The sequence below is a fragment of the Engraulis encrasicolus genome, unplaced genomic scaffold (genome assembly GCF_034702125.1).
Source record: "Engraulis encrasicolus isolate BLACKSEA-1 unplaced genomic scaffold, IST_EnEncr_1.0 scaffold_58_np1212, whole genome shotgun sequence".
Classification (NCBI taxonomy): domain Eukaryota; kingdom Metazoa; phylum Chordata; class Actinopteri; order Clupeiformes; family Engraulidae; genus Engraulis; species Engraulis encrasicolus.
Window position 1 is genome coordinate 217,410 of NW_026945906.1, and position 13,253 is coordinate 230,662.

At 42.0% G+C, this 13,253-nt stretch overlaps 1 protein-coding gene across 1 annotated transcript in view; it reads right to left on the reverse strand.

Moving 5' to 3' along the window:
- Window positions 1-316: 316 nt before the first annotated feature.
- LOC134444519 (NACHT, LRR and PYD domains-containing protein 3-like) overlaps window positions 317-13,253 on the reverse strand; it is a 163,427-nt gene continuing 150,490 nt past the window's right edge. Inside the window, exons 9-10 of the mRNA XM_063193824.1 lie at window positions 667-2,760; window positions 317-488 (exon numbers count right to left, since the gene is read on the reverse strand). Of these exons, the coding sequence (XP_063049894.1) occupies window positions 317-488; window positions 667-2,760 (2,266 nt within the window). The remainder of the gene's footprint in view (window positions 489-666; window positions 2,761-13,253) is intronic.

Sequence of the window (13,253 nt, forward strand, 5' to 3'; positions counted from 1 at the left end):
CTAAGTGGTAGATTTTGGTTTGGTAATAACCCCAACCTTTAGAGAACCAAAAGTCAAACGTTCTCTTTATGTTCTCTGTTACTAGGGATGAGTTGAGAGCTATAATTTTGCCCTTTTCCTATTGGGACGTTTGTGAACCTCCTTGATTTTTTTCTGCCAATTCTGAGATGGTCGTGCGAGATGATTCGGAGATTTGGCGTTGTCAGTGAGTGTCTTGTATCTGCCTCCTGGATGCATTTCTGTGTATTTCTTAAATTATCACTTACCTATAACACATTTACAAGACGAGAGCAGTGATGTGTAGAGTGAATATATTCTACCTGAACTCCCAGGGCTTGCAGTCTGGATGGCACCCAGCTGAAGATGACACTTCCAGTGATGATGAGCTGGCCTGGCCCAGCGTCAGTTGTGTGAGACGTGAGGAGTGTGAGATCAGGGCAGAGGCCAGGTAGGAAAGGCTCCTCTCTGACAGGGGACATCTATCCAGCCTTTGAGAGACATCAGGTTACAGTAAGTCAACCTACACGTCAACACTCAACATCAACACTGAACACTCAACACTCAACATCAACATCAACATCAACATCAACATCATCAACAACAACAGCAAACGCTTGCACGCACGCACACGCACGCACACATGCACAAATATGCACACAAACTCACTGTGCTGAGGTGGACGATATGAACACATCAGATGGCATCAGCTTCTGAAGAACGTCATCTGGGCTGAGGAGTTCAGTCTGGTCCACCTCTGGTGTCTTCACATACGTCTGCAAGTCAAACGCCTCCAGATACTCTTCTGAAGTCTCAAATCTAAACTCCCCAGTCTCCCACTGTCCTGGTAACAGCATCTCTACAGACAGAGTTCCTGAGGTCCTGTCAATGTGCTCCACTACAGCATGCTCATTCAGCTCATTCAAACAGTAAAATAGGTTGATCTGTCTGTCTGACCCACTCTGATATCTACTGCCTCTATTAGAATAATCCCTGATTCGTCTGTCATCCTCGTCCTCGTCCTCATCCTCATCAGCAGCACCACCAAGATCCCTAAGATTACTGATGTTGTGTTTGACTAATTGCACTGTTGTCTCTGAGCTCTGTGATTGGCTGTTGTTCTGTGGAATTAGATGTCTTAAGAGGTTCTGATTGGACTCCAGGGAGAGGCCCAGGAGGAAGCGGAGGAAAAGGTCCAGGTGTCCATTCCTACTCTGTAAAGCCAGATCCACTGCAGTCTTGTGTAGGTCTTGAAGTGTTGCTGCTCTGAGCAGAGCAGAGAGCTGAGAGGATAGCTGTTGGTCAGACATGTTTCTCTTGCTGTTGCTGAAGCAGAGGAACACATATAAAGCTGCAAGGAACTCCTGAATGCTCAGATGTACAAAGCTGAACACCTTCGCCTGGTACAGCCCGGCCTCCTCTCTGAAGATCTGAGTGCACACTCCTGAGTACACTGATGCTTCTGTGACATCAATGCCACATTCCCTCAGGTCTTCATCATAGAAGATCAAATTTCCCTTCTCCAGCTGCTGGAATGCCAGTTTCCCCAGTTTCAAAATCATTTCTTCATCTCTTCCTTCATGTTCTGTGTACTTGGTGTTTTTATTTGTAACCTGAATGATCAGGAAGTGTGTGTACATCTGTGTAAGAGTCCTTGGCATTTCTACCCTCCCTGATTCATACGATGTGTTCTCTACTACTGTAGCTGAAATCCAGCTGAAGACTGGAATGTGGCACATGATGTAGAGGCTCCTGGATGACTTCAGGTGGGCAATGATTTTACTGACCAGATTCTCATCACTGAGTTTCTTCCTGAAGTACTCTTCTTTCTGTGTGTCATTAAACCCCCTTATTTCTGTCACCTGGTTCACACACTTAGTAGGTATTAGACCAGCAGCAGCTGGTCGGGTGGTGATCCAGAGGAGAGCAGACGGAAGCAGATTCCCCTGGATGAGGTTTGTTAGCAGCACGTCAACTGGGACTGACTTGGTCACATCACAGCACTTTGGGTTTGAGGAGAAGTTAAGGGGAAGTCGACATTCATCCAGACCATCAAAGATGAACATGACTCTATGCTCTGAACTGGTGAAGACTCTTGGATCCTTCACGTCTGAGAAAAAGTGCTTCACAAGATCCACCAGACTGATGGTTTTCTCCTTCATCAGGTTTAACTCACGAAAAGGAAGTGGAAATATGAAGTCAACATCCTGATTAGACGTTCCTTCAGCCCAGTCCAGAAGGAGCTTCTGCACCGAGACTGTTTTTCCAACGCCTGCTACTCCCTTTGTCAGCACAATTCCCAAAGGTTTGACTTCTTTCGATGATGGCTTGACATGTGCAGATGAGGGTTTGACTTGATTAGATGAGGGCTTGGCTGGTTCAGATAGGGGTTTGACTTGTTTAGATAAGCTTTCAAAGACGTCGCTGCACTTGACTGGACTGTCTTGGTCTGCTTCTCCCCAGGATGCTCTCTCTATCTGTCTGACCTCGTGTTCTTCATTGACCTCTCCTCTTCCCCCCTGTGTGATATAGAGGTCTGTGTAGATCTTTCTGAGCAGTGTGGGGATTCCCTGATGTGTGAGTCCCTCCATCAGACTCTGAGACTTCCACAGCAGCCGAGATTTGTGGGCCTGTTGCATTTTATACCAATTTAGTGCAGGGTTTCCTTGATGTGTGAGTCCCTCCATCAGACACTGAGACTTCTTCAGCCGATGGGATTTGTGGGCCTGCTCCATCTCCTTACTTTGTAGACCAGAATGGAATCTGTGCATGACAAACCACAAAGTATATATTGTTATTTGACCCTCCCCACACACAAAACACATTATTACGTTTGTCCCTATCATTGCACACACACACACACACACACACACACACTAGGCTTTGGCGATGTCCCCCTAATTGGCAGCTGACGATGTTTACAGTGAGACGATGCGATGGAGGATGATATCGTCCAGAGTTTTTTCTCTGAACTGGTGAAGTCTCTTAAATCCGTTACGTCTGAGAAAAAGGTGGGTGGGGGGGGTTGTGGTAATATTATTTTGATTAATATTCATTCTTATTATTATTATCCATTTCATTTTTTTCTTCAGCTGAGCTATTATTTTAATATATTATATGATGTGACGTCATCGGTCCAATGCTCCATTCATTTCAAAGGGGCTCCCCAACGTTCGCACGTCTGTTATTTTTTGATAACAGACAGGTTGGTCTATAACAGACCGCTGTCAATGGCGCAGCAACAATCTTTTGTTTTGCGCAGCAACAATCTTTTGACATTAAAAACTATAACATTAAATAGGCCTAAAGAAATGTCCCCGCCATGTGAGTCATTTAAGTATATCCATATAATAAGCCGGTTAACTTTCGGCGAGTCGGTCGCTTTGTGGAATAGCAGCACTTCAGAGAGAACAAGACCCCTCCGCTCCGCGTCGGGGTCTAAAGATTCTCTCTGTCGTGCTGCTATTCCACGGTAGCGACCTTCTCGCCGAACGTTAACCCTTATATATTTTCTTTAAGAGTAAGTCAAATATATGAAAAGTTTTGAAATTCTTGGAAAAAATGTTTTAACCTCCTCCAGCTGCGCTACTCTGCAACAGAGATGGTCGTTATCTCTGCTCTGTCTGTAAGAGCGGCTCTTCCTCCTGACCCCTCCCCCTCGTACTTCTCGTCTCTCGTGTCACCTGCTGCGTCAAGACCCCAGTGCTTGCTACTCTTCCAAACAGTTCCTCTGCGCCGTGGAAGCCTGGACAATGATATCGTCTATCAGCACAACCCTAACACACACACACACACACAAAGTTTTGACTTCTGACTTCATAACAAACCAGCTCATCTGTGGGGTATGCCTTCATGTCTTTTACTCAAAACTTTTAGAGAATCTGAATGATGATCATCATATAAAATTGTCAAGTCTATTGGATTATATTTAGTCATTGATGTATAAACTAGGCCTATGCAGTTGCTGACTGCCAGAGATAAAATCCCCAAAACACCACAAACCTACAGCACCGCCTATTATTGTTGGCACCCTTGAAATGAGAAAACTTAAGTCTGGACGCCCTCATGTCAGATAACCGAGGGCTGTGGGTTGGACCAAACTGTTGCTATAGTTCAAATTGGGTCATTCCACGCCAAATCTCCAAATCATCCCGCACGACCATCTCATATTTGGCAGAAAAAAATCAAGGAGGTTCACAAATAGGAAAAGTGCAAAATTATAGCTCTCAATTCCTCATAGTTTTGTCATTAAAAATGTTTTTGTCAGGTACCCCCCTGACTCGTTTGGAACAGAGTTCTCAGAGAGCCCACTTTCAGATTACCGTATCCAAAAAACTGCTTTAAGTAGGTCCTTACAAATTTCAAGGGGTAACATTTGGAACATGTACTTGTGAAATGTGGATTTTCACACATCCTCTTGTCATTTACCACCGTTTTCTGGGGGCTTAAGGTTGGTTGAACAATTCTCACCTTTGAATTTGTGGGCATCTTTGAAGGACTGTGGTAAGCGCAGTTTTAAAGAAAGAGATTTGATATGGACACTGTATGTTCCCAACCATTCTGTGCATGTTGTGTTGAAAGACTGATCTTCTGCGATGAACAGTTTAGAAGATATGAAGTCTTTAAAATGTAAAAACTGAAACTTGGTGCCATCTTTGCCATGTCATTAAAAAATATATCACGACTCACCACCATATTATCAACAGTTTTGGAAAGATTAGATGTCTGTTCTTAACATCCAAAAACTGTGATGGTATTCTGCCTCATTTGGTCACAATGATTTTTCAAATACCCACTGTTGGGTGACTTCCATAGCTCCTATGAAGAATTGATATTAGTGACATCTTCTCCATGTTATACAAAAGAAATGACAGAACTCACCACTATGACAGTTACAGTTTTAGAAAGACTCAATGTTTGTTTTAAACATATCCAAAAACTGGGGAGGTGCTCTGTCTCATTTTTTAAGAATGGATTTGTAAAAACGGCTGTGTGACATCTTCAGCTTGCTGCTCTATTGAGGTGGGGCCCCTGCTCTGATCTTTGCAGGCTACATGGGGGCCCTATCTACCAGTATTTGCCATGAGGCCCTATGTGCAATTGTTCCGCCACTGTGAATGACTTGAGCAATTTGAGTCAGACATTTTTGATACAAGATATTTGACTTGAGCATTTTCGACACACTCAATATAATACGGCAAAAAAGTAAAAGTGGCTGTTGACAGAGTTTTTTTTTTTCAGCTTTTTCTGAAACTACATTTCAGTAAATCAAAGGTTATAGACGTGTGTAAACTTCATCTTTAGGCACTGAAAACCAAATACCGGAATAAAGTGATGAAATGTTGAATCACTGAAACATCCCCGTAGATCTTGAAACAAGTACATCCTGACTATCACCACATCTCAATGCTTTTTATTACAATTCATAATAATCTTTAATAACTTGTTTACCAACTTTGATGCAGTTCTGAGGTCTGCTGTGGATTATTTTGGATTGTGTACGAGTTTTATCATGTCTATGAGATTTATCATGATTTATCACCTTTTATCATGTGATTATTCTTTCTACATTTAATTTGTGTTTCACTCCATGTATACATCTGTGTCCATTTGTGCAAACTCATCAGGGTCAATGTAGAACATCAAACATTAATGCTTGCATTGCTCAGCTCTGTGACAGAGTTGACACTTGATGACCATTCTCAGTATTGCAGTGGTCTAGCACCATGCTCAGGGTAGCTCAGTCATGGTGATTGGAGGGGCAGGACAGCTGTTTAGTCAGGTTACCTCCTTACGAACAGTCTCCTCCTTTTGTATCATCACTGTTTTTTTCTCTTCTCCATGATAATAAAAGTGTTCCACCCCCCCAAAAAAACCATGACAAAGGTGACCTGTTCATAGAACTTGGCCCCGCCCCAGTCCTAACCATGACCGAGGAACCTAGCGCATTGTATTGGTTCATGGCAAAGGTCTGAGTATTGAATCATTTGATGTGCACCTCTACTAAAAGACCAATGTTGTAGAAGTCATGGGATATTTAAAATGTATTGAAGTAAAATATCCATGTCTGAGGAAGGGCCAGGGTGGCCTGAAACGTCACAAGATTAAAATAAAGTAAATGGAAACTTTGATGTTGTGGTTATTTTATTCATTGTTTTTATCAAAATATCTTTACAGCTAAAAGAAATTTGTTAAAAAATCATGTGTATCAAGACCAATCAGAATGATTCAATTAATTTATCACTACTGCAATTCACGACTTACTTTACGGTATAATAGCAAAATGCTAACTCCTACAGTGTTGAGGTTTAAACACATGGATATAACCTTTAATTCACGAACATTTAGTTACCAAAAAAATTAATTACCTAAAAGCTAAAAGAAAAAGAAAAATAATAATGGTATATAAATCACTCAGCTGTTTCTTATTGTGTGCTTCAAAAATACTCAAGTCACATTTCTTGTATCAAAAAAGCCCAAAACTGCCTGACATTCACTTTGTCATTCCAAATAGATTGGCACCCAAAAGTTTGCAAAGGTCATGATTATGGCCCCTACCACAAATTCAGGAGGGCCCTGGACAAATGCCCTGCTTGTCCCCCTATAGCTCCGCCCCTGGTAATTAATGTGACTTAGGCATTTTCACAGGAGCTGCTGATGTAATAGCAAAGGGTTTTTCAAGAGTCATTACAAGACATTGATGCAGAACACCATCCCAGTTTTTGGATATGTTACAAACAGACATCCTATCTTTCCAAAACTGTTCAGTTCATTGTGGTGATTGTTGTCATTGTTTTGGTATAGCATGGCAAAGTTGCCCCCCAATATCAGGTTTTCATAGGAGCAGTGGAAGTCACACAACAGTGGGTTTTTAAAAAAAATAATTGTGACCAAATGAGGCAGAATACCATCACAGTTTTTGGATATGTTAAGAACAGACATCTAATCTTTCCAAAACTGTTGATAATATGGTGGTGAGTCGTGACATTTTTTTAAATAACGTGGCAAAGATGGCACCAAGTTTCAGTTTTTCCATTTTAAAGACTTCATATCTTCTAAACTGTTCATCGCAGACGATCAGTCTTTCAACACAACATGCACAGAATGGTTGGGAACATACATTGTCCATATCAAACCTCTGTCTTTAAAACTGCACTTACCACAGTCCTTCAAAGATGCCCACAAACTCAAAGGTGATAATTTTTCAAGCGACTTTAAGCCCCCAGAAAACGGTGGTAAATGACAAGAGGATGTGTGAAAATCCACATTTCACAAGTACATGTTCCAAACGTTACCCCTTGAAATTCATAAGGACCTACTTAAAGTAGTTTTTTAGATACAACACTCTGAAAGTGGGCTCTCTGAGAAGTCTGTTCCAAACGAGTCAGGGGGGTACCTGACAAAAACATTTTTAATGACAAAACTATGAGGAGTTGAGAGCTATAATTTTGCACTTTTCCTATTGGGACGTTTGTGAACCTCCTTGATTTTTTTCTGCCAAATCTGAGATGGTCGTGCGGGATGATTCAGAGATTTGGCGTGGAATGACCCAATTGCCTCTACACTGCCCAAGCCAACACTATGACCAATCAAACCACCACTTTTCATTAGCTGTAGACATTCTGATGCCTCCACCATCCTGCCAAAGGTGGGGAGAAAAACCTTTCACTGCCTTCACAAAACAGTAGGTTTGGCAGTTGCTGTTTAGCATTCAAAATTCAATTTATGCTATTAAATGAAGTATCGATACTGACATCTCCGATACGATACGCGTATGGTGAAGAGGCCCGTGAAAATATATCCCGATACTGGTATTTTGAACACACCCCTAGTCTCCACCTTCCTGCCAAAGCCAGAGACAGTCTAATAAGAGACGGAACACTTCAGAAAGCGGGCATAGGAATGAACGGGTGCTAGAGGTGTGTCGTTCACAAACGAGCCGGTTCTTTTGAACGGCTCCCTGAAGTGAACGATGGGAACCGGATCACAGCTGGGGGAGCCACTCGACCGTTATTTCGTTAATTTTTCATTCATTTTAAGCACGTGACCTCGACCAGGGTCATTAAATTTGGGAAAAAACACAATTGTTTACCTCAAAGAGAGGCAAAAATGGTCTTTAGAAGCAGGAGAATAATCAGTTGTTGTTTGGACAAAATTACCTTTAGATGGAGTCAAAATATTACATTCTTAACACTGAATGCATAATTTAAAAAAGAGCCAAAAGAGCCAGTTTTTTGAACGGCTCTTTGAAAGGAACGAGCCACTAAGATCCGGATCCTGTCAAAGAGCCATAAATCCCTTCTCTAACGGGTGCAATTCGCTACGCTACTATGTCGTGTGTTTGCACATATCCCTCCTTGTCCGGTAACAAGAGCCAATTGCTTGCCGAGCTGCGCTGTCACTTATCCAATCATCTCGCCACCTCGACGCAACCTTTTCCGACTGCTTGAAGTCAATCGGCATGCCCTGAGAATCTGCTTCAGCAGGTCGGTTGCTGATGACATGTGCGGTTCACAAGACAAAATAGGAAGACCGAAGCGTAGCCAAGAGATGGCTGCCGAGTGAAAGGACTTAAACAAAAATACTGAATGAGACCAAGATAGCGCAAAACACGCAAAATGCAAAAGTGTATGCTCAAGTTGGGTCTCCGAAGGGGGCGTTGTCCCCTACTTCTTCTTCTCTTTTTGAGGTGTTTGCGCAAGACGTGCGCTACTGCCATCTACAGCGCTAAGGGGACTTCATTGATTCTCAACCTCTGGACTCCGAAGGTCTCCTAACCGATGGTCTCCTAAAGGGGCATTCACCCGACATAAAGTGGATACCGGAAAAGAAACAAAATTACACTTCTTGTTATATCCACCTTCTTTGACTTAAACTAAATGACTGCCAAAGCCCACTCAAAAGATTCAAACAGATGGGGAGAAAAACCTTGCATTGTGATTGGTCAGCACAATATCATCCCAACGCGCCACTTTTCGTCTCATTGACCTGGGCTGGGGCCTCATGTACGAAGCTCACTTACGAAGTTGTTTTCCACGGCACGTTCAGATGTACGAAAACAAGCTAGACGTGGAAAACTGCGGATCTCCGTGCGAATTTCAGGGCTGCTGTAGACGTTGCCGTAACTGCTGCATTTCGTCCTTTTGGTGGCACACAGAGGCATGCAGCACAACTACATGTGCTGTACGCGGTCGGAAATATTGCAAAAATGCAGCCAGTTAAACGTGGAATTTGAATGTTGAGGCGCGTGATTTAAAAAAAACTCATGACCTCTATCCTGAAATTAGGCTACAACGAAATTGGATGCCCATCAGCATTATTATTTCAAGTATTTGGCAGCTATTAAACATTGAATATTTTCTGGACTACGACATCTGCAATGTGTCTTCTCGCATTTGTTGGGAACGTCCTCACCGCAGTGCTTGTCTTTCTCTTTTAATAAGGATTTAATAAGGATACTGTAAAATCAGTCCATCAATTAACAGGTGAATTTCTTACTGAGTATTGGCTGCAGGTTATTCATACATGTGCATGTGCATGCGTCATCCTTCATATTTATACCCGACATAAGCGTTTCTTTCTCAGCAGCCTTGGGGACTGCTTCATCGCAATGTGTTTTGATGTAATAGGCCTACCTTGTAAATATCAATTGGGGGGCAACCTACATTGTACTGCAGTATGACACCACAGTTTTTTTCTTCAGTCCTCACATTAGGTATTACCAATGCCTGATTTTATACACACCAAAGTAATTTTGTTAGGCTATTGCGCGCAGCCTTTTTCCTTTTAAATTGTCTACCTCCAAAACAGGGCCGTCACCTCGCATTATGAAATGCATTTCCTGCGTTCCACTTCCCGCGCTCCCTTTCCCATTCTTTCAACCAATGAATGCACACGAATGGGTCTGTTCATCCTAATTAGAATATTCATATAGAATACTTAAGGGAGGAGGCAAGGTGGAGACTTGGGCCCTCGTGTGCTCGTGCATGTGTGCAGGATTTCAAGGCAAAACCTGGTTACTCACTTATTGATACATCCATATTTTTTTGTAAGTTTCAAGATTTCTGCGTCCGCACTTTCTTGGTAGGAAATCCACACACTTCTTTGGAGGCCCCAGGCGGCATTATTTCACACTAGATAGATATGCTCAGTGTCAAAAGGGGACGCTGCACTTAGAACATGCACTTACATGACTTCACTAATGGCTAGGTTTAGGGAATGGGCAAAGTAACAACATCATCTTGAGACTGTCTGATGACCAGACTCTATAGGCCACACTGCGTTTTATGTGTTTAATGTGTGTTTACATGTGGATTGTGGAGAGATTTCTGTTAAAACAGACAATAAAAGTTTATCTTATCTTATACAGTATATTGACCCCTGATAACTATTATATTAGATTATATTAGAAAAATTACGCCAGAGGTACGAGACTGTTAGATTGGTGGGCTAGAGCTGGCATCTGTTGTGGTGATCTCACAAGGACGAAGGCTAGACCTAATCACAAGTAAAACAAAATACTTTTGGCTGCTAGGCGGATTCTATTTCTTGCGATATTTAGTCAATCAGTATTCCTGGCATTCCGATATTCCTACGTTATTCACACATACAAAATAATCAGATATTGCAGAAAACAAGACAGCTAGGACTTATGTACAGTGCATTCCAAGTTTCATGATCATCAGAACACATTTGTGAGTTGATCACAATCTATGTTAATTAACCTTTCATAAAACCCCTCCCACAAACGTCCGCCAACCAATCCAAGCCCAGCAACGGTAACTAAGGAGTATAGAATTTGACGGAGGTCCGTCAAAAACTTGCGATTTCAGGGAGACATAAAACATGTGCCTCCGGTGAAAGATGTTCTCCCAGCGATGGGAAGCTACGTTAGAAATCAGAATAATGTGCTAGGCAGTCTGAATCTCTGCCTAACAGAACTGGCAGATAGAACAAGAGTCAGAAAGCTAATAGAGGTGACGTGAAATATTTTTCATTAGCTCCAATAGTGATTCTGCTCTATCCCATTCGCTCCCCTTCACGGCCCGGGAGGGACACGGCAAGAAAGTCAGGTGCATTGCAATATCAATTCGCACTGCTACAATGTAATTGTAAGACAGCTGTAACTTTTCACGTGGCTTTGAGAATTTACACTTATGGCAGTAGTAGTATAGCCTTACGAAAATTCCCCATCAGTTACCCTGACGAGCCTGCCACACCCCCTCTAGTTATTCTAGTAGCTCAGCGTCGTAGAGGGCTCTGCACCAGCTAGAGGGTCTTGCTTATTGAACTACCTGCCAGTACATTTTATGCCAGGTAGGCTACCACCAAGAATTCAAGTTCCTTGAAAATATGAGCTCTCATTCTTGATCTTCGGACCGTAGGCGCAGCATCAGTTTTTAGTACAGTCGATGTTCATGGCAAATGCACAGACAATCGTGCAAATTCACCTGATTACAAACTGAACCAGCATGAAGCGTTGCATCAGCCCCAGACAACTTGAGCGGCAAAACAACAAGAAACTCATTGCATTTTTACGCTGCACACGCTCCTTTTTAAACATGCCCTGTGTGGAGATTTTGGCCTTGCGAGCGGACTGTTAAATGGAAAAGCATGGTGTACTGTCTGACCTGTCACTGCCGTCCCGTTGACTTTTCCGATTTTTGGCATAAAATCAGGGAATTTTGCCGTTTTTTTGTAGCTGACAGATATGCTGTTCTAGCAAACACTTTTAAAACAATGAAAGCTTGTTACGCACGCAGTGAAGCACTGGGCGCGCTCTGTTTCGAGTTCTTTGCATGGTCCATGATACCAAACGGGAAAAAATTATTCACATAGAAGAAATCAAGTTTCAATAATCCACCTTAACAAATATGCGTTCCGTGGCTCAAATGTATGTCTTCCATAACACACATAGAAAGTCTCTCGCGGCCAAAAGTGACTGAGCTCATCTGATGCTTCTGATGTGAGTTTCCGTTTTATTGACATGAAGTTTAAACTTTGTAATGATTCACGGTGTAATCCAAAAAGTAAGAGAATGCGCGCGTCCATCACTAAAGGGAAAAGGTCCCCAACACTGTTTGATGATTCATGGTGGAGCGAAAAGTATTGCCGACTTTTACTTTCCTCATACGCCGATGTAAACATCTGCGGGAAAATGATGCAATACTTTGCACACCTTCTCTTGCTGGCACGCAGTGGCTGTGTCGAAGACAAAGCACACCATCTGAAGTTTGATTGGGACTTTTCACTTTTCCAAAGCCAAAACCTCAAGAGGACTGATAACAGGAATGGATTAAGCCATGTGGGGGCTATTAGCCCCAGGTGATCATAAAGAAGCAGGCTAACTGTGCAATCGTCTTGTTTGCTAATGTAGCCCCCTCCCCTTTGCATTTAGCTGGCAGTAAATGTACCCGAAACAAATAATCAATGCATCGCTCAGACTAAAGGACAATATTGTATGACATTACAGTATTGGATTCACGGTAGGGCTGCACGATTATGGAAAAAAATCATAATCACGATTATTTTGGTCAAAATCGTAATCATGATTATTAATCACGATTATTGAATTTCGCAGATTTTTAAAAATAATTATAACAAGATGAAATATAACCAAGAATTAATTACATACGGGATGAGCAAAATAAAATGAATTATAATAATTATGTTAAGGCAATAGCATGAAACTTAGGTGGACAGATTTTTGGCCAGAAACACCTGCCTGTCAATATGTTCTGGCTTCAAGGACGCTCTCAAAGGTAGGTCACTATTGCCACGATTAAAGCATAATTAAAATTTTGACTTCGATTTCACTAATTTATCACGATTTTCGATTATTTTCGATTAATTGTGCAGCCCTAATTCACGACATTATGATTCAAATTTTATTGGGAAACTACTAGTTGCATTTATATTTGTTGTCATATGCACCAAATACACAGCCCACGGAGCAGCCCCCACCCTCTCTCCTTTCCGGTGCGTGTGTCTGTGTGTAGTCTATGCATCGCGTGTGACAGCAAAAAAAAAAAAAGTAACACTGAAATGGGGCTGCACCAGTGGTGTAGTCTACGTAGAATGAGGGTATACGGAGTATACCCACTTCTAAATTTCAGGGATTTCAGTATACCCACTTAAATTTGATTGATCCATTGTTTTGAATAGCACAAATTAATACAGCATACCCACTTAAAAAAATGCTCAAATATACAGTATACCCACCATAAAAAGTAGACTACACCACTGGGCAAACTTGT